Below are 19375 nucleotides of genomic sequence, written 5' to 3'. Positions count from 1 at the left end.
CCCCGTGATGCAGAATTTCTGAGACTAGCCTTGGAGGAGAGGACCTTTTGAGTGCTAGTTACCCTTGTTGAAGCATAATCTTCAAAATGTTAGAAATATAAATCTCATTCAAATTGTTACTGAGCATGTGTTGAAGTTTTCTGTAGCTTATTAATGAAGGAACCAGCAGGATGGCAAAGCTGGTTCCAAGAAGGCTAAAAGAAACTGACATAAACATTATATATATGGAGGGAATTGAGGGCGGAGGGAGGGAGGGAGAGAAAACAGGATATGTGAAAAACACCTGAATAAGAATGCCAAATTAGACACAAAGCCAGTTAATGTCCATAGGATAGTAAAATTATAAACCTTAGGGTTCATTTCTCTACCGAACAGAAATTATTTACTTCTCCCAACAAAAATCATTTGCATCTTATCAGTTTTCTGCAAATTAGCACCTAACTTTACAGAGTCTCACTCCAGTTAATAGCACATATGAGTTTTTTCCCCAAGAGAATCAGCTAATTATTAGGTGGCTTTGTTAACATAATACTCTGGAACAGCATAGTCCAATATAAATATAATGCAAGCCAATATGCATTTGTCACTTAAAGTTTTTTAGTAGCCTCATTTTATAAAACAAAAAGAAACTGGTAAAATTAATTGTGATTGTATATTTTATTTAACCCTAGATACCCCCAATATTATTTTGGCATGTAATCAATACCAAAAAATTACTGATGAGATATTTTTACATTCATTTTTCCTAAGTGTCTGAAAACCAATGCGTACTGTGCGTTTACGGTACACTGCAATTCAGACTAACCATATCGCAAGTGCCCAGTGCCGCGTGGGGCTAGTGGCTGCCTTACTGGATCCTTCGTCTCTAAAGCAGTGGTTCACGAACCTTAGGGTGCATCAGAATTACCTGCAGGGCTTATGAAAACGCAGATGGCTGAGCCCCACCCCCAGAGTTTCTGAGTCAGGGGGTCTAGGGGGCGGGGCCTGAGAGTCTGCATTTCTGTCAAGTTCCAAAAGGTGCTGCTGCTGCTGCTGGTCTGGGCACCACCCTTTGAAAACCACTGTTCCAGGATGACTTTGAAAGATCCCACAGTCATCTTTTTGCCTTATTTTCAAGTTGTAGATAATTTCGTTTAACAACCCTGAAGCTGGTGGTGGGGCCACAGGCTCTCTGCAGTGTTGGCATCAGCTTGGCCCCTGACTGGGCGTGTGCTGGCTGGGGGCAGCCTCACCGACTAGCAGCTGGTAGTGGATGAGAGTTTCAGCTGCTCCACCACCGAGGGTGCCGACAGTGTGCACCGCTGAGCTAGGGGCTCCGAGGGAAAGAAAAAGGGGAACTGACCCTCATACCACCCAAGAGGGCCCAGGCCTGTGTGGCTGCTGTTTACTCAATGCCACTGTGCAGATAATGCCAGCCAGACTCAGAAACTGGGATGTCGCCGGACAGACCCGCATAGATGGAGGCAGGGCTCTGGGGTTCTCAGGGAGGGGTGGTCTCCAAAGCCTAGAAAGGCCAGAAGAGTTTGGCCAGACAGGGAGTGGGAATTGGTGTGGACTCAAAGGACACATGCAAACTGTACTGGGAGGGGAGAGGCTGGGACACCTGCCAGGCAAGAGCTGTGGGAGGGGCAGATGAGATGGCTCCCCCAGGGATCCAGGACCCTGCAAGAAACAGCAGCCTGAGGCCTTGGGAGGCTGAAAACGAAGGCTGTCCCAGAGGCAGGACTGGAAGGCCCCTCAGCAACCATCAATTACTACTCCCCTGCTCCATGGATGAGGAAGGACCCCAGAGATGTGAAGGCATTTACCGCAGGCCACACAGTGAGTCGGGGACTGGAAAGCTCTCATGTCCAGCCCCATCCCACAGTTCTGCAGGTTTGGGAGTGGGTTGGGTGCAGTGGGCACGTGTGTGGACGTAAGGGAAGTGTACGTCCTTTTTGGGACACTCCCGTGCTTGTTGCATCATTGGTGATATCCAAGGGTTCGCATTAATCCCCTTCAGGACAGGGACTGAGTCCTATGTTTTGCCCTCTTCCTTCTAGCACTTTGTAAGGGAATCAGCACACGCATGTGGGATTTAAATGAAATGGTGTGCACCACCAGGGGTGTCTATACTCCACGTCATGTAAATGTGGGACATGCATGTGGTGACTGCTGTAGGCATAGGGGTATCTACACCACAGGGTGTCTTACAGGGACACAGGGAGTCACCGGAGTGTCCACACTGGGCAAGTGTACCATTTGGGAATATCTGAGGTATCTGTACCTTGGGGCGATCTACTGAGGTATACAGGGCATCTACACTGTGGTGACTACTGTTTGGGGGCATATAAGCTGTCTGCACTGCAGGACATCCTGGAGGGGTGGATAAGGTGTCTACACGTGTATCTGCTGTTTGGAGTCTTACGAGCACCTGAGAATGCTCAGCGGGGATGTATGGAAGCTCCCAACTACATGAAAGTATTCTTTGGGCGGTGTCCACCGTGGATGGAAGTGCATGCTGATGTAATGTCTCTATGGAGAGAGAACTGAAAGGGCTCCCAGAAGGGTACCCACTGTGTGGAGGAACCTGACAGGGGATGAGGATGAGAGGTAGGACCGAGGGGAGATACATCTCCTGGAAAGCGACTGCTGCCAACTCCCAACAAGGGGTGGCCCCCAGGGGACACCTCTGTCCAGGGGTGGTGCCCACCCCTCTCTGCATTTGGGCACCTCCTCTTTTGGGACTAAGCTTTCAGAGCCTGACACAGATTGTACTCTGGTTTCATGTTTGTAGAGTTTGGAGGCAACTCCAATAAGTAAAATGGACATAAATTTGGTGTTCATTATGGATGGCAGTTGGTGAATGGAGGAAGCTGCCTGGAGGAGCTCATAAAGGTGCCCAGGAGGCTGTGCCAGGTGCCTGGACCCCCATAGAATTTAGCCCTGCACACTACAGTGTGTAAAGGGCATCTCCCCAGATACTCACAGAGTCCTATAGGCGCAAAGGCAGATTATTGATAGTATCTTGAGTTAACTAAGAGTACAAAACCAGAGTATTATCCGCGGTTACATCACTGGGGGGTGGCAGGACCAGTCAACTGCCTGGAAGGACTGGAGGATCAAGTTCACATGTGTTTGTCTAAAAAGCAGTCACATCACTGCATACAGTGGGCTTTTCTCTAATTACTGGATGTGAGAAAGAAGATGTTCACTGTATCTGTGCGTGTGTCTGACAGGTACCCCATGTGTATATGGTGCTCCATGTGGTTAGGTTTTGCTGTGCGTATAATGGATATAGAGTGTACGTGAGGGAGATCTGTTTGGGGGAGATGTGCTGGGGCAGGGGGTCTGCTATGTGTGAGCAAGATTTGTTGGGGGGATGTGCTGGTGAAGGAGGATGTGATGACGGTACAATATTTGCAATGACTGTATTTCAGATAATTATATACAGCATAAAATGGTGTATTAATGTACATCCTCATGGTCTTTCTGTGCATGTACTGTGTAGGATGGGCATATACTGCGCACGAAGGTATAGACTCTGTGCAATTTGTGTTCCACGTGTGTTACGAGTATAGGCTGCATGTGGAGCACATATCGTATATGCTTCTACACGGTTGGACCCTGAGTCGTGGGTCTATGCTGTGATGGCTGTATCTTGTGAGGAGTCGCATATAAGGCAAAAACAGGGTATATGTAATGGAGCTACTGTTTATGACGCATATACAGCTTGTGGCTGATGGGTATACTTTGGGGGAAGGAGATGCCATGTGATATGGATGCTCTATATGTGTGGGCTTTTTCTATGACAAATATATATGGTGTGGGATAAGTTTACAGTGTGACCAGCTACCACATAATGGAGTATACATTGTGTACTGGGTCTAATGAGCACTAGGTATATATAGTATATATAAGGGACATATTCTTAAGGATGAATGTACTTTGTGTAGATGTGATGAGTATATACTTTGCGAGACAGTTAAGCACCGTGTGATGTATGCACTGTTGGTGGTGGAGGGGTGTTCTAGCTAGTGAAGTCTTCGCTGGGACAGGTCTACTGCATGTGTAACAGGTACCCTGTATGTATGCAGCTTATGGTGGGAACATAGGGTACGGGCCTGCGTGTGAGAGGGCGAGCCACCCTGCTGGGTGGGGGCATGGCAGGAAGCTATTGGATCTTCATCTGTTTCCAGAACCCCCAGACCCTTGAGTCCACTGACTCCTGTTGCAGGTTCTTCCTGAAGTTCTTCCTCAAATGCAACCAGAACTGCCTAAAGAATGCGGGGAATCCCCGAGACATGCGCCGCTTCCAGGTGGGTCCCCTGAAAATCTGCTCCTTCCTGATTGGGGGAGAAGCTGTGGCCCTGCCACCCTAGAAAAGGCCCCAGGGGCAGATCTCTGCTCAGACCAGTGGCTGGGGGCCTAGTGTCTGCTGGGGGTGGGGCAGCTCCGTCTCAACTTATGCTGGCTGCCAAGGGAGGCTTCATTAGAGTCCCACTTAAGGAGATGCTAATTGTGACATTTTTACATGATTAACGACCCAGCTAATTTGCATAGCATGAAGCAGAGAGCAGCTGCCCTTAGCGCATCCCCAACCTGCACACCCCTCCCAGTGAAGGGTAGGGGGGAGAAGGAGATAGCCCCAATTTGCTCCCAAGGCTGGGCAGGCTCCTGCTGATGGCTTCTCAGGCTAACGCTGCCAGCCCTGGAATCAAAACTTTCACCTCCTCTTGCCTAAGACCCATTCCTGCCTTGGAGCCCCAGGGACACAGCCTGAGGTGCATATGGGTACAAAAACTGTAGTTGCTCAGCCCCAGGAGTCAGAGATTTTTTTTCAGGGCTTTTGATTTTTCTAGCTCCTAGGGATCAGTTCCCCTGGGCAGCCAGAGATTGTGCATCCAGGTATGTCACCTGACTCAGCTGGTCCCCCTTCCACCAGCTCAGCCCCTCAGGGGCTGAAGCTCTTTCCCAAGCTGGTAGCCCTGAATTCCAGCATCCAGACACCAGCTTCGAGTTGCCAGTGCCCCATAGCAGTCCATTCCCTGGAGCCCCAGCCAGGCTGGCCTCGGCTCTCCCCACAGGTGGTGGTGTCCACGACGGTGAGCGTGGACGGACACGTGCTGGCCGTGTCCGACAACATGTTTGTGCACAACAACTCCAAGCATGGCCGCAGGGCGCGCCGCCTGGACCCCTCCGAAGGTCAGGACCCCCGGCCCAGCCCTGGCTGCCACGGGCCCAGCCAGCCCCAATCCCCACCTTGGTGCGGGCCCCTGACCTGGCTCCTCTCATGCCTCCCAGCTGCCACCCCCTGCATCAAGGCCATCAGCCCCGGGGAGGGCTGGACCACGGGCGGCGCCACCGTCATTGTCATCGGCGACAACTTCTTCGACGGGTTGCAGGTCGTGTTTGGGAACGTGCTCGTGTGGAGTGAGGTGGGCCACTCCCGCCAGTCTCCCTCCGGGCCTGGGGCTGGGCCCTCCCCTCGCCGGGTTGGAACCTGCAGGCCTCCCCTCTCCCCTCGCAGCTCATCACGCCCCACGCCATACGGGTACAGACGCCCCCGCGGCACATCCCCGGGGTAGTGGAGGTGACCCTGTCCTACAAATCCAAGCAATTTTGCAAGGGAGCCCCTGGCCGCTTTGTCTACACAGGTAAGGAGTCGGGCGGGGCAAGGGAGGCCCAGGGTTGCGGGAAGGAACGCCAGGCACACTAGCCCTGGCGGTGGCTGGGTTAGTGAGGATCTACCATGGCCACGCCCCTTAAGCCCCTGCTGGGCTCTTCCCACGCCCTACGACGCCTCCTCTCCCCCACTTCTTTCCCTGCACTTTTATGTTTCCCTCCCTGGCCTCCATCGCCTCAGTCCCCTCCTGGGCGAGAGCGCCCCCCACCCCCACCCCTCCCTGCCTGGACATTCTCTCCGCCTCGGTCTTTCTCGCCAGAACGACCCCGCCCACTCCATCTTCTGCTCCCCGGTGTCAAGAATATCTCCGCCGGGATGTTTATTTCAAAGATGTCCCCATATAGCTCGCTGCTCCCCGAATCTTCCCGGGGCTCTTGGTTCCTCCAAGTCACCCTAGGCTTCACTCTGCATGCACACGAACACACACACACTTACCTTGCACGAAGCCAGTCGAGAAGTTAACACAAGACAGGAGTGAAAGCCACTCCCTGAAGATAGGGTGTAATCCCCGATCCCGGCTGGGACCACTGGCCAGTATCCTCTCTACCTCCAGCCTCCGGCACTTCTCCCCATTCTCCCACCCTACCCAGCAGAAATTCACCAAGCTCTTTGCGGGGCACTGGACACTCATTAGTGATTCTACTTACTGTCGAGGAGCTCCAGTATGGAGTGGGGGAGTGAACACAGCATGGGGTGGGTGGAAGTTACACGGTGGAGGAGCTGGCTGTCAGAGAAAACCTCCAGGAGAGAGTGTGGGCTAAACTGCTAAGCTGGAACCACAGAGGTATTCGAATAAGGAGGTCGAGATGGAGAAAGAATGGCAAGTAGGAAGACTCAGGAATCAGTGCCTTATGTCTGAGGGGAAAAGAAAAGAAATTCATTACATCTCAAGTTGGAGGCAGAGAACGCAGGTAGTATTTTGAGGCCGGTGAGATAGGTCCAGGCTAGGCTACTGGAGGAGGAGAGGTTGGGGACTCCCAGAGCCTGGGCTGCTGCACCCTCCCCAGAGCCCTGGAAGCGGGTCAGCCCCTTCCCTGGGGCACAGGCATACCTCTAATGGTCAGGTGCTGCTGAGAGGCCGCGTGAGCTGTGATAAATGAAGATGGTTGGGGTTTTTTCTTTTTATATATATGTATACACACACATGCATACATACTTATATACATGTATATGTGTGTGTGTGTGTGTGTGTGTGTGTGTGTACACACACACACCCTACATACTTTACTCCTGATAAGACCAAATGCAGACAGAAAACTCTCCAGTCCTAGTATTAGTGAAGCTAACATATACACAGTTGCCTTTTTTCCAATCACAAATGGGATGGTACAGTGTATATGTGTTGATGACAAGCAGCTGGCACATGGCCTGGCTCAGTAAACATTTGTTGAATGAATGAGCAAGAAAGGAAGCCTTTCCGAACCTCGCTGACCCGTGTGCCTGAAGTTTTCCAGGAGGCCTGGGCTGGACTTGGGGGAAGGGGTCTGCAGCTAGGCTCCTGGATCGGTGGCTGTCGGGCTTGGCTCTGCGTGGGCGGGCCGGGAGCGGCGTCCTCCAAACGCCGCCCCTCTCCCCAGCCCTGAATGAGCCCACCATTGACTACGGATTCCAGAGGCTACAGAAAGTCATCCCCAGACACCCCGGAGACCCGGAGAGGCTGCCCAAGGTACTCAGAGGGGCGCGGCGGGGTAGGGATGAGGGGGTCCGGTGGTCGAGGGGGAGGAGGTGGCTCCTGGCTCCTCCGCCACCCGCAGGAGCCACCCCTCCGTCCCTCTGTCTCCTCCCCTGCCCCCAGGAAGTGCTGCTGAAGCGGGCGGCCGACTTGGCGGAGGCCCTGTACGGAGTGCCCGGCAGCAACCAGGTATGGCGCCTCTGCCCGCCTCCCCGCGCCGCCGGGCCCAGGGCTGCCCCTCTCCGGGCGCCCGCTGCTGCCCCGGCCGTACCCGCTCTTGTCTTCGCAGGAGCTCCTCCTGAAGCGCGCGGCGGACGTGGCCGAGGCTCTGTACAGCGCCCCCCGCGCGCCCGCGCCGCTCGGACCCCTGGCCCCCGGCCACCCGCACCCCGCCGTCGTGGGCATCAACGCCTTCAGCAGCCCGCTGGCCATCGCCGTCGGGGACGCCACGCCGGGGCCAGAGCCCGGTGCGTCCCGCCCTCTCAGCCGCCCCCGCCGCCCCCAGACCGCCCCTTCCCAGCCCGCGCCGCGCCCCTGACGGCCGCTCTCTCGCAGGCTATGCGCGCAGCTGCGGCAGCGCGTCCCCCCGCGGGTTCGCGCCCAGCCCGGGCTCGCAGCAGAGCAGCTACGGCGGCGGCCTCGGGGCCGGCCTCGGCGGCTACGGGGCGCCGGGTGTGGCCGGCCTCGGCGTGCCCGGGTCCCCCAGCTTCCTCAATGGCTCCACGGCCACCTCACCCTTTGCCAGTGAGTGTCCCCTGCCCTGGGGAGGGAGGGACTGGGCCCTAGGGAGCAGAATGGGGCTCAGCCCGGGCCCCTCCTTGCCCAGGGAGGTTGGGGGAGCTCCTGGCACCTGTCCCATGAGCTTCAACCCTGGCCTTGCCCTTGGAGGCAAGGGCAGTCCTACCTGTGTGCGACCTCTCTCTGCCTCAACCTTGGGACCTGGGCATTTCTTGCACCTTTAGCTCTCTTTGCTGACCCCAGGTGTACACATCGCTTCTAGCCCTCCCCTCCTCCTGAAACGGGCTTTAACAGGGGGACATCCGGCTTAAACTTAGTGGACTGCCACCTTTCCGTCTTATACCAGGACTTCTGGAGGAGGCTGGTGCCCCCTGCCGGAAGCCTGAGGGAACTCAGGACCAAAGAAAAGTAGGTTTCCACCTGGCCCCACGCCCCCCAGGAGCTTCAGTCTGAACGGCAGGCAGGGATCCAGGCAAGGATCGGAGGAGGGAGGATGTGCTCCCAGCCATCTGACTGGGCAGAGAGAGCGAATTCGGTGTAATCAGATACCTGAATTCAGAGTTTGTCCAAATCAGGAGCTGTCTGACACTCAGCAAGTTACTTTACTTCCGTTTCCTCTATGTAAAATGGGATCAGTATCACCTGTTGCCTAGGGTTGGTCTCAGACCTGAAAGTGCCAACTGCACATAAAGGGCCCAGACACCATTCAGAAAGAGTGTGTGACTTCATATCCCAACACTGACTGTGGGCACTAACCGTCTTATGTCTGGCTTCTTGGGGTGGGGACCTGTCCCCCGTCTTATGTTTGCTATAAGACCAACATAGCTGGCCACCTGTCTAGCCTTCCTTGCCATGACCTGCATCCTGGGTACTGCTTTTTTTTGGCCGTTAGCCTGTCTCTGTCCCTCTGGCCTGGGCTCAACTTTGAGTGTCTTCTAGTGTCCCCACCAAGATGCCTGTCTCCCCTTTGCTCAGGCCAGGCTCCACGTCTCCCCCCTTCCCTTCAGTTCTGGACAGTACTCATACCACCTCTCTCAGGGTGCCCCCCAGACTTGAAGCTGGTGGAATTTGGAACACTAGCCCCACTTCTCCACCACACCCACAGTGCAATCAGCAGTGGAGGAACACACTGCCCCAGTGGGCAAATCCAACCACCTGGGGTTTTCCCACATTCAGCCTGAAGATTAAGGATTCTATAGCTGCTTAAGTCCCACTCCAGCATCAGCTGGGGACACACAGGACTGACCCCAGTGGGCAGTCCCATCTGGTGGCATTGTCCTATCCAGTCCCCATCCACTCCCCTTGCACACGGCACTTTGTAACAAAGCGCCAATGGGCATCATTCTCACTGAGTTTGCCAGGACATGTCTGGAATGACATCCAGAACTGTCCCTGGCAGAGGCTGTCTGCTCAGTCTTCTGCTTCAGCCACCAGCAGCCCTGGACTGACCCGCAACTTCCAGTACTACCCAAGCTGCTCAATGCAGCTGTAAGTGCTGGGCCTTGAGAGATATAGTACATTTTCTGGCATTTGTCTCAAGCCTTCCACGGAGCTCCATAGCCCTCACCAGCTAGCAGTGAGCATTGCTTAAAGGTGATGATGATCCACAGGGCTGAATTCTTTTGAAATAGAGGCAGCTGTTTAAGGCATCACTGTACCAACGAGGGGCCCATGGAGGTGTGTTCTGAAGCCAAAAGCAGCTTTCTCAGGTTACTGATTTCTTTCAGGAAGCCCCCACCCTCACCCCATTGCCAGCTGCTTGGACAACACTCAAATCACAGTCTTATTGGTCTTTAAAAGAGAAAGGCAGGGAATTGGATTCAGAAGAGGATGTGGAAAGGGAGATTCAGAGATGCCCTGTGCAGGAGCCCTGGAGGAGGAGGCTGCAAGAAGGAGGGGCAGGCAGAGGCTGTGTGCAGGAGGCTCCCTGACTATTCCCAGGAGAGCAAACCACAGCCCCCAGAGGGTAGGGGTTAAAGAAGAGGATCTCTGTACCTTTCTTTAAAATTGACCGGCTGGAAGAGAGAGATACAGCAGGTCTCCAGGACCAGGGCTGAAGATGACAAGGACCTGTCTTAAGCCGGAAGAGAACAAAGTGTCAGGGGTTGGGGGGAATGTAATTGGTAAGGGGAACATGTTTGTGGAGGGAGTTAGGGTTCTTGTGTGAGCTGTGATCCTGGACAGAGGGGTTGTATAACAGGGGTCTATGGGCACCCCCAAACTTCATCCCCGACCACTTGCCCCAGCCCTGCTATGAACCCTGACCTTTGACTCTAACCTTGATATCCCAGGGCCCATCAATGTTTCTTAGCATCTCAGAATCCCTGTGGTTTTCAGCAGGAATCCTAATCCGTTCCATCTCTGGCTCATCCCTCATCTTTGTGGGCACCTCCCAGTATTTGGTTTTGTTGGATGTTCTGGTTTTGCTTTTTTTTTTTTTTTTTTACCTAGTCTGGCCTTCTCATCTCCAGCCCTGAAAAAGGGTCTCCAGAACCCCTAAAAAGGCAAGTGCTAGCCCACGACCCCAGAGGCTCCAAGCCTGCCTCTAGCCTTGATGCAATACTGGTCTCCCCAGGAGCCTCACAGCTCCCAGTGAGCTCTGAGCCCTGGTCAGCAGCCCACACAGGGCCCACTGCTCATGCCAGGGCCACAACCAAGCTGCTCACTCTGGTGCTGTCTCCCTGTTGTGTCTCCCACCACCTTCCCTGCTGCACCTGCCCCTCCCCGCCCCGCCCCGGAGTCATGCCCTCTAGCCCTCCGCTGGCCGCTGCCTCCTCCATGTCCCTCCCTGCGGCTGCACCCACCACCAGCGTCTTCTCCTTCTCACCTGTCAACATGATCTCCGCCGTTAAACAGAGAAGTGCTTTCGCCCCCGTGCTGCGCCCACCCAGCTCCCCATCCCAGGCCTGCCCCAGAGCCCACGGAGAGGGGCTTCCGGGTGAGTACTCTGTGTAGCCCAGCTGGGACCTGGCAGGACAGCTGGGCTTGAGGGGCCACTCCATCTACATCTTACTCGAGTTTCATGCTGGTTGACCAGTTCTCTCTGAGGAAGTCTTTCTGGACCCCACCCCCCTGGGCCTCATAGCTAGGAGTGGTCCCACTCTGGTTGCTATCAAGTGACCACTTGACCAGGGGGAAGGAGACTCAAATACCAGATGGAAAAGGTCCAGAAACCATCCCACGGTCTCACTCCCATCCAGTTGAGCCCAGAGCAAAGACCCAACACTCAGAGCTGGAGGAACCCCACCATGGGCTGCATGCCTTTGACCTGTGCCTCCCTGTGTGCCCCAGAGGGTAGCATAACACTGCTGAGAGAGACTGGGTCAGTCACTAGATGGAAGGGGACTGACCCTAGATAGGGTTTAGCCCAGCTTCACCTTCCTCATTTTACAGATAGAGAGTTAAGACCAGGTCACCTCTCCCATAGCCCATTACTGAAATAATTGTTCTTTGCCATTTATCAGTCTCCTCCAAGTCAACATCCAACTTAACAAAGCCTGGGTTCTAACCAAGGGTCTATGTGGCAAATCAAAAAGAGTAACATCCCATAGAATAACTTGACTTAGCGTGGGCTAGTATGATGCTCTACGATGCTTTTAAGTGGTACACAGTCATATTTGGCTTTGTTTCCAAGTTGTGGATATTTTTTCTTAACATAAGTATATCTGGAGCTTAAAATGCAGGGGATAGAGAGGACACAGGGCCATTTCTCCTGCAGTGAACCATGGGGAGGAGATTAGGCAGAGCCAAGGGTGATGGAAGTGAAGCATTTTGTGGAGATGCGGGAGGCAGACTTGCTGCTACATTAGGTGTCACTCCTGGAGGCCGACCTCTTTCCTTTTCTGTCCTGATACACGGCCACTTGCTTCTTCCCCTTGAGACAGGCCCTCGGAAGGAGACAGGGCTGGGAAGAAGAGCCCAGAGTCATCTCGATTGAGGAAGCTGGGGGAAGGGCTTGAGGCTGCACCTCCTAAGAGGTCTGGGGGACACACCTCACCCAACTGTCTGCAGCGCTGACCCCAGGCTGGAGCTGGGGGTGGCTGACTACCTTCAAGACCCTTGATAGCTCTGCCCTCAAAAAGTGCTGTATGCCCTGCATGCTGCCCCCAGTCAAGAGGGGCACAAGCGATAAGGTCCCCAGGCTACACGTGGCTTACTGCTCTCCTCTTTGGTTCCTGCAGACCAGACTTTTGAAGATTCTGACAAGTTCCACTCTCCAGCTCGGGGGCTTCAAGGCCTGGCATACTCCTAATTATGGTAGGTCTCTGGCTGGGTCTTGCCTCCTCCTCTGGCCCTGGGTGGGCTTTCTCTCCAAAAGACTTCAGCAGGGATGGGGAGTTGGGGTCCAGGTCTCCCTCTCCAGGGCCTATCTAGCCAGTTGTCGGGGCTGCCCAGCCCACCCCAGTGGCCCAGGCTGAACAAGCGGGGAGAAGCCGCTTCCTGTCCCCTTGCAGCCAGCCTTCCTCCAGGACCTTCATCTCTCCCTCTCCCCACCAGGTCTGCAGGTTTTGCCCCCACTGAACCTGGACCAGAGGTTCCTCCAGGATTCACACCCACTCCCTGGATGGCAGCACAGACTGATGCAGGGCCAGGGTTGTGGGCAAGCCTCAACCCCCAGGCCTGAACAGGGAGATGCCTTCCTCCCTGTGCTCAAGGGCCCCCCCGGGCCCACAGGCTTCTCTCACCTCCCTTTCTTGGGGCTGGTCGGAAGCCCCAGCACTGTGCTGATGCTCTTGGCAGGAGAGCATTCCGAGGAGGTGCTGGAATGCCAGGCCTCACTCACTGGGTTGGTTCCTCTGGAAGAGATGGACCTCGTACAGACCAAGGGCATCAGGTGACAGGACCATGGGATGGGGACTGTGGGAAAGAGCTCAGGGAGAGGAGGCCTGGGAAGGTCCTGCTTGCGTCCACCCATCTCAACCATCCCAGCATCCCAAGTACTCTCCAGGGCCAGGGATGGTGCCCAGCAGCCTCCAGAGGCCTGCCTAGGCTCCCGTGGAGTTTCTGATGGCCACCTGACCCCGTGGCTGCCCCACTCCCTTTGAGGCCTGAGCACTGATGTTCACCACCTCATGATTCCCAGTGGGGGCTTTGGGTGTAGAGGGTACAGAAGAGGAGGTGCCAGGCTCCCTGGATTGTGGACCTTGCTCCCAAGGGATGTCTTGTGGACTCTGGCCCTGCACAGATGATCTGGCTGGCCCCATAGAACCATGGAATGGGCCAACCGCCCCCGGCCTCATATTCTGCTCTGCTGAGGTTGGAGAAAATAAACCCAGATGCAGGTGGCCACCCAGCCTCTCTCGTCTGTTTCCTTGGCATGGGTCTGCTTTTCTCAGCAGTTCTGCAACTCTAAACCACGCCTCTGGGCAGCTTTCTTGTACCCTGGGCTTTTTCAACAGCTCCACATTTCAGCAAGTATTCCCTGCCCCATATCTGCTCTTGGGTGTTAGCAGGCCTGAGGACCCAGGACACAGGCTCAGCCTTGAGAGCTCTGGCTGGAAGCACATTCTGGACACTGAGGACCCAGGCCAGGACCAAAGTGGGGGTTGTCGGAAAGACACTGCTGGGAACCAGAACAGAGCAAACAATTCTACCCAGATGTACAGAGGCTCAGAAGTGAAATCCTTCCCACTTGGAGGCTGCAGGGCCTCACCCGGGCTGGGCAGGGCAGCTTTTGGCTCCTAGGGTTGCCTAATTGGGTGACACCCCAACCGTCCTCCATCCTCTCCAGGTCTAGGCACTTCCTGGCTCTCCTGTCTCAGAGTCTGGGAGGAGAGGTGGTAAAGAGGCAAGATTCCCAGGCTCACTTACCCACCTCCCAGGATGAATCCCAGTTGTCCCCCTGAGACATGTTCCCTAGACCCCAAAGTTCTAGCTGTCTGACGCTGGAAGCCACTTTTTGGATGCACTGTCTAGGGAGCCCAGTGTCTAGCCAGGCCTCAGGCTTTCTTCTCTCCCCTTCTGATAGTACTCCTTGGCTCTGGAAACCCTGTCCTTCTGACCCATGAGCCCATGCTCTGCAGCCCTCTGGACACACACTTGCCAAGGCAGATGGGCTGATCTGGTCCTTTAGAGGCCTCTGCTTTCTTCTCTTGTGTTCTAGCCAATCCCTGAGATTCATCTCACCTGGACCCATGACAGGGGTAGTATTGGGTCATCCTGCCTTCTTCTCAGTACTTGCCTGGCCTCCCCTCAGTTCCTGCTTTCAGCCCGTGTTGCAGAACCCTGGGGCCTGCCAGCCATGCCCTGCTCCATTTAGGCCCCAGGCAGTTTCCACTTTTCTGGGCCCTCGCAGCCTGAGTACCAGCAGGGCTCTCATCTGTGCCAGATGCAGGTTATTACTGGATGGTGGTCACATTCTGGTTCCTGGAATGGGTCAGGTGCTGTGATTGGCATAAATAAGTTGTGATATTTGTCTTCAAAGATCTCACGACTATGCTCAAGCCACCATTTGAGTCAGCACTGCCCACTCCCTCACCCACAGCAGGCAGCACTAATCAATTATGGTATTTACTATGGACTGAATCATGTCCTCCCAAAATTCATACGTAGCGCCTAACCCCACCCACTTTGTGGCTATAACTGGAGATCAAGCCTTCAAGGAGGTGATTAAGGTTAAATAAGGTCATAAGAGGGGGGCCCTAATCTGATAGAACTGGTGTCTTTGTACGAAGAGGAAACGACTCCAGAGATCTCTCTCCACCGTGTGAGGACACAGCAGGAAGGCGGCCATCAAACGGTCGGGACAAGTGTCCTCATCAGGAATCAAACCAGCACACACCACGATCTGGGACTTCTAGCTTCCAGAACCATGAGAAAATAAATTTCTTTTGTTCAAGCTGCCTCGTGTATGGTATATTGTTCTGGCAGCCCAGGCTGACTAATACGGTGTTCTTTCCCATGTCTTTTTTGGGGGAGGAGGTGGGGAGGTATTTAGATTTATTTGTTTATTTATGTAACAGAGATACTGGCAATTGAACCCAGGACTTTGTGCATGCTGAGCACACGCTCTACCACTGAGCTACCCTTTTTCTACATCTTAGTTTTGGTTCCCCTAGAAGCACAACCTGAGACAAGTTCCCTGCTGGAGAACTCTGGAAGAAAGTATAGAACACACCTCAGATTTTTCCCACCCAAGGGGCAAAGGATCTAGGTTATTGATCCTGGTGGTCAGAGGCTTCTGGGGCAGTGGGAGGGGAGCACTGCCTTCCTGCGCTTGCAGTTGGCCTCATGGGTGGTAAAACAGGTCCCAGAAGCTGGAGAAAGTTCTCAGGCAAAGAGATGCGGTGCTGGCAGAGCCAGACAGGTGTACACTGAAGAGGTAAAGATGAGGGGTCTGGATGGAGCACAGCAGTGTCTGCACTGGAGGTGGCCCCTGGCAGTCAGCCTGTGGGAGAGAAAGTGGTTTCTCCTAGTTAAAGTAAGTTGAAGACGGGCATAAATTTTTCATTATCTGCAGGTCCCACCTCTCCTGGGACCAGGTGACAGAAAGTCTGCCCAGACTGTTTCCAATTGAGGTACCAAGATGCCAGGTGACAAAGGGACCCTCTCAGCATCAACCCCCACCCCAGGCTTTTTTGCTTCAGAGCCAATGGGGATGGGAGTGAGATGGGGGTCAGAGGCTTGGTTGCTTGCCCACTAAGAGAGAGCAACCCCAGGAGAACCTCTGCTTCCCTCCTACATGTGTTTCCCAGCAGAAGCAGGCTGCCGTGCTCTGCGTCCTCGAATATCTTCTGGGGCTGCACCTGGCTCAGACAGAACCCCCTGGGGATAGGTCACTGACTCAGGGGAAGCACGCAGCCGCGCTGACCAGCCCTACTGCTGACTGTTCTACAAAGCATCCTCTGTCTTTCCAGCCCTGCCCATATTGGCGTGACCCTTAGATTCTTCCAAAAAGAAAAATCTCCTAGAAAGATGGAAACTGCCATATACTGGGGAAAGGATGGTCTTCTCAATAAATGGCATTGGGCCAACTGGATATTCCTACAGAAAAATTAAACTTGACCTCTACCGCACACCATGCACAAGGAATCAACACAGTGTTGAATAGAAGTAGTGTTAATGGACAATCCTGATCTTAGAAAGTAAACCTTTTTTTTTTTAAGTTAACTTTTAACATTAAGTATCATGTTCGGTTTCAGAGATACCCTATTCCTAATTTTCTTTTAAAAAAATTAATGAATTATGAATAGAAGCCACATTTTATGAAATGCTTCTGTGTGCATACGTTGAGAAAATCATACTTTCTCCATTATTTTGTTAATGTGCTGAATTGCATTCATTGTATGTCTAATGTTAAACTATTGCATTAGCTGTCTAATTGTATGTTTAACAGTAAACGCACATATATCCTTTACCCTGGGTATACCATTTGTTAACATGTGGCTCCATTCTCTCTCTCTCTTTCTCTCTCTCTCTCTCTGTCTCTCTCTCTCTATTTCTTTCTCTTTTCTTTCTTTGTACTCTTCTCCTAGAAGACACCCATTGGCCCTCACTCCCCACTTCTCTTCAAGAAGCTAGGTTTCTGGGAAACAAAATGCAGAGACCTGCAGACCACTTCAGTACTTCACTGTCATGTTACTTTTTGCTACCTTTGGGACTGGGGGAGGGAAAAACACAAGAAAAAAAACAAATCAATCCCTCACTAAGTCATTCTACCTAGCCTGTCTCTCCTCAGCTGAACTCTCAGCTCTGGGTCTCTGCTTTTGGAGTTCCAGAAAGGCACGAGTGGAGGAACCGCTGCCTCCACTCACTTCCCAAAGGGGAAGGTGTCCAAGCCTCTCCTCCCCGAGCGCCTTGCCAGGGAGATGGGGTGGGGGCAGGTTCTGGGTTTAGAGCTGCAGGGATTGCCAAGGGGAAGGGGGGGCCTTCTGAGTACACAGACACCCCCCTCCACTGGAGACAGAATGGAAGGAGCTTCGTGACTCTAAAGATGGAGAAGAGGCTTCTCAGCAGGGCAATATCAGAAACAGGACCGTTTTTGCACACTCTTTTTGACTGCTTTATTCCTTGAGAGAGAAAGAGCCAAGTGTTTAAAAGGGGAAGGAAAACACCGTCCAGGAGCAGGTCTGTTGTTCCCTGGCGCCCAGCATCCTGGCCTCCTGATTCTCCAGAGTCTTTCCTTCCTGTTCCCTGCCAGCCTGGGAGTGAACGCTGCTCCTGAGGCACACTTGGCTGTGCAGAGGGCCCCTCGGGCTGGGCTGCCAGGGCTCCCAGGCACGGTGTGGATTCCTCCCCATGGCCGTGTTGTTAGGGGCCATTTGTCTGTCCATTTGGCACCAAGGCCAAGGGCCATGCTGTAGTGGGCAGCCGTCCAGTGAGTCCAGTTCCTGAAGGCCTGCCTCGGGGTGGAGGGGAGGGCAGGAAAGCCCTCTGGCCTGGGTCCCTTTCCCTGTCCCTGTCGCCTCTCTCGGAGCCGCGCTCACCCGGGAGCCTAACCCTTCTCCGCACATCCACCCGCTAGCTCAGGGCCTGAGTCCACCTTCAGGTGGGTGGAGGAGGCTCTGGCCACTTTGGGGCTGGCACTGATTCAAGCAGAGCCAGCTTTGGCTTCTGTGGTGAAAGCGGGTTTGTCTGGGCTGTTCCCCAGCCCTTCCTGGAGCGGGGCCTAGAGGGCCACCTCCCAAGACAAACTGTGGCTGCCAGTGGAATGTGGTCCAGGGGCTGCTCAGCCAGCCTGTCAGAGGAGCCTCTGCCGGTTCTGCAACGTGGAGCCATCAAGGGTCCCCAGGATCAGGTCAGGCCAGGCCAGAAGCAGGTACCAAGAGGCAGGTACCAAGAGGCTACCAGGCATCTCTCTGCCCTTTTTTGAGTGAGGTGGGGGCATCCCCTCTCTTGGTCTCACCTAAAAACCAAAAACCTATAATCAAGCTTTCAGGTTGACAGAATTCTTCCAAATCCGCTTCCTTCGGGGGAGCAGCTCAGTAGCAGCAGGTGGGCGATGAGGGGTTGCAGGGAGCTGTGCGCACGTGCGTGCGTGCGTGCGTGTGTGTGTGTGTGCCTGTGTGTGTATGTGGATGGGGGCTGCCAGGACAAGATGAAGGACAGCAGCAAGGCCTCTCCTTCCCTCATCTCAGTCCAGGATAAGGAGGTAACATTGCCATTAGATCCATAGCTTATGCAGCACTTGCCATCAGCCATTCCCTCAGGCGGGTTCCCTGGAAGCAGAGCCTGGAGTGGTGGTCGGGTGCACGTGAAAGTGCTCCCTGGAAGAAGAGGGCCGAGGGGGACAGACTAGGGCAGCGGGAAGAGCTGAGTAAGAATTGTGGTGTCAGTGGAGTCTAACATCACGCCACAGGGAGCCCTGGAGCATGAAGGGCATGACAGTTGGACCCTCTTTGTGGCAAGGAGATGGCTCTAATACCCCGTGCCAGTCAGTCATCGGCTGCAGGCTGCCAGAGCGGGGGAGAGCATGGAACCCCTGGTCCAGCAGCTCCCCCTTGGCCAAGAGCAATCCTTGAGGGCAGGGTAGCAGTGAACATTCCCAGAGTTAGGGGATGGGTGCAGTGTGGGCGAGGAGGATCTGGTGAGACACTAAGGGCCTCCACTCCACCCATCTATCTAGTGTTTCCACGAGCAAGGGCCAGGCCTTTCTTCACGGCACCAGGGCTATTTGGGTGGTAAGGACCCCACCTTCTGTTTCAAGCAAGGGTTATAAGCAGTGTCCTGAGCTGCTGACAAACAAAGGACAGGGGTCTACCAGGGAGATCAGCTGAAGCTGTGCGGAGCTCTGTACCAGAGGTGGACACATAGCCAGTGGGGCAGCTGACTCAGTGGTGGTCCCTCATTGGGAGGGCGAAGGGTGGGGTCTACGTCGGCTCTGCTGATGTGAAGCTCCCTATTCGTTGCCACAGATGTCTCCAAAAGCTGACCCACCCTCTTGTGCCTGTCCTTGTCCCCCTCCCAATTCGGGCCCCATTTCCCTTGTCCTCTACCTCCCAAGTCAGGGGACCATCAGCTGGTCCCCTAGGAAAGGAGAGATGGCAGTCTTGCTGTCCATCTAGTCTCTTTCCAAGGTGTCACCTTGGCATCACCTCCTGTTTTCCTCAGGTCCTCCCTTCTTACACAGAAGAGCCAATTCCTCAAACAAAACAAAGACTACTGAGCCTGCTCTGTTCTCCCTCTGAGCTGCTGGATAGCGCGCTCAGTTCTCCCGTGGGCGATGTAGACACTACTGATCTGCTGGGGGAAGATCACAGAAATGAGAAAAGAGAGGAGGAGGGAAGTCCAAAGGGATGCAGGACAGCGCCCCGAAGGTAAAGACAGCAGTGGGCTCCACAGCAGGAGCCTGGGAAGGGGGC

General features: G+C 54.3%; 1 protein-coding gene across 5 annotated transcripts in view; it reads left to right on the top strand.

The window, feature by feature from the left end:
- EBF4 (EBF family member 4) overlaps positions 1 to 13389 on the top strand; it is a 50259-nt gene extending 36870 nt beyond the window's left edge. Inside the window, exons 8-18 of one of the 5 annotated variants that reach the window (XR_012061661.1) lie at positions 4217 to 4298; positions 5067 to 5184; positions 5284 to 5417; positions 5510 to 5636; positions 7243 to 7331; positions 7461 to 7526; positions 7627 to 7804; positions 7893 to 8081; positions 10932 to 11013; positions 12257 to 12332; positions 12573 to 13389. Coding sequence is in view for 3 of the 5 variants with exons in the window: in XM_072943926.1 (XP_072800027.1) it covers positions 4217 to 4298; positions 5067 to 5184; positions 5284 to 5417; positions 5510 to 5636; positions 7243 to 7331; positions 7461 to 7526; positions 7627 to 7804; positions 7893 to 8081; positions 10816 to 11013; positions 12257 to 12327 (1252 nt within the window). In the remaining 2 variants the exon portion in view is untranslated. Of the gene's footprint in view, positions 1 to 4216; positions 4299 to 5066; positions 5185 to 5283; positions 5418 to 5509; positions 5637 to 7242; positions 7332 to 7460; positions 7527 to 7626; positions 7805 to 7892; positions 8082 to 10526; positions 10580 to 10815; positions 11015 to 12256; positions 12333 to 12572 lie in introns of those variants that run through there. The other 4 variants (XM_072943926.1, XR_012061662.1, XM_072943928.1 and 1 more) reach the window with 4 other exon arrangements.
- The last annotated feature ends 5986 nt before the right edge of the window (positions 13390 to 19375 follow it).

The sequence above is a fragment of the Vicugna pacos genome, chromosome 19 (genome assembly GCF_048564905.1).
Source record: "Vicugna pacos chromosome 19, VicPac4, whole genome shotgun sequence".
NCBI lineage: Eukaryota > Metazoa > Chordata > Mammalia > Artiodactyla > Camelidae > Vicugna > Vicugna pacos.
This window is presented reverse-complemented; position numbering and strand designations above follow the sequence as displayed.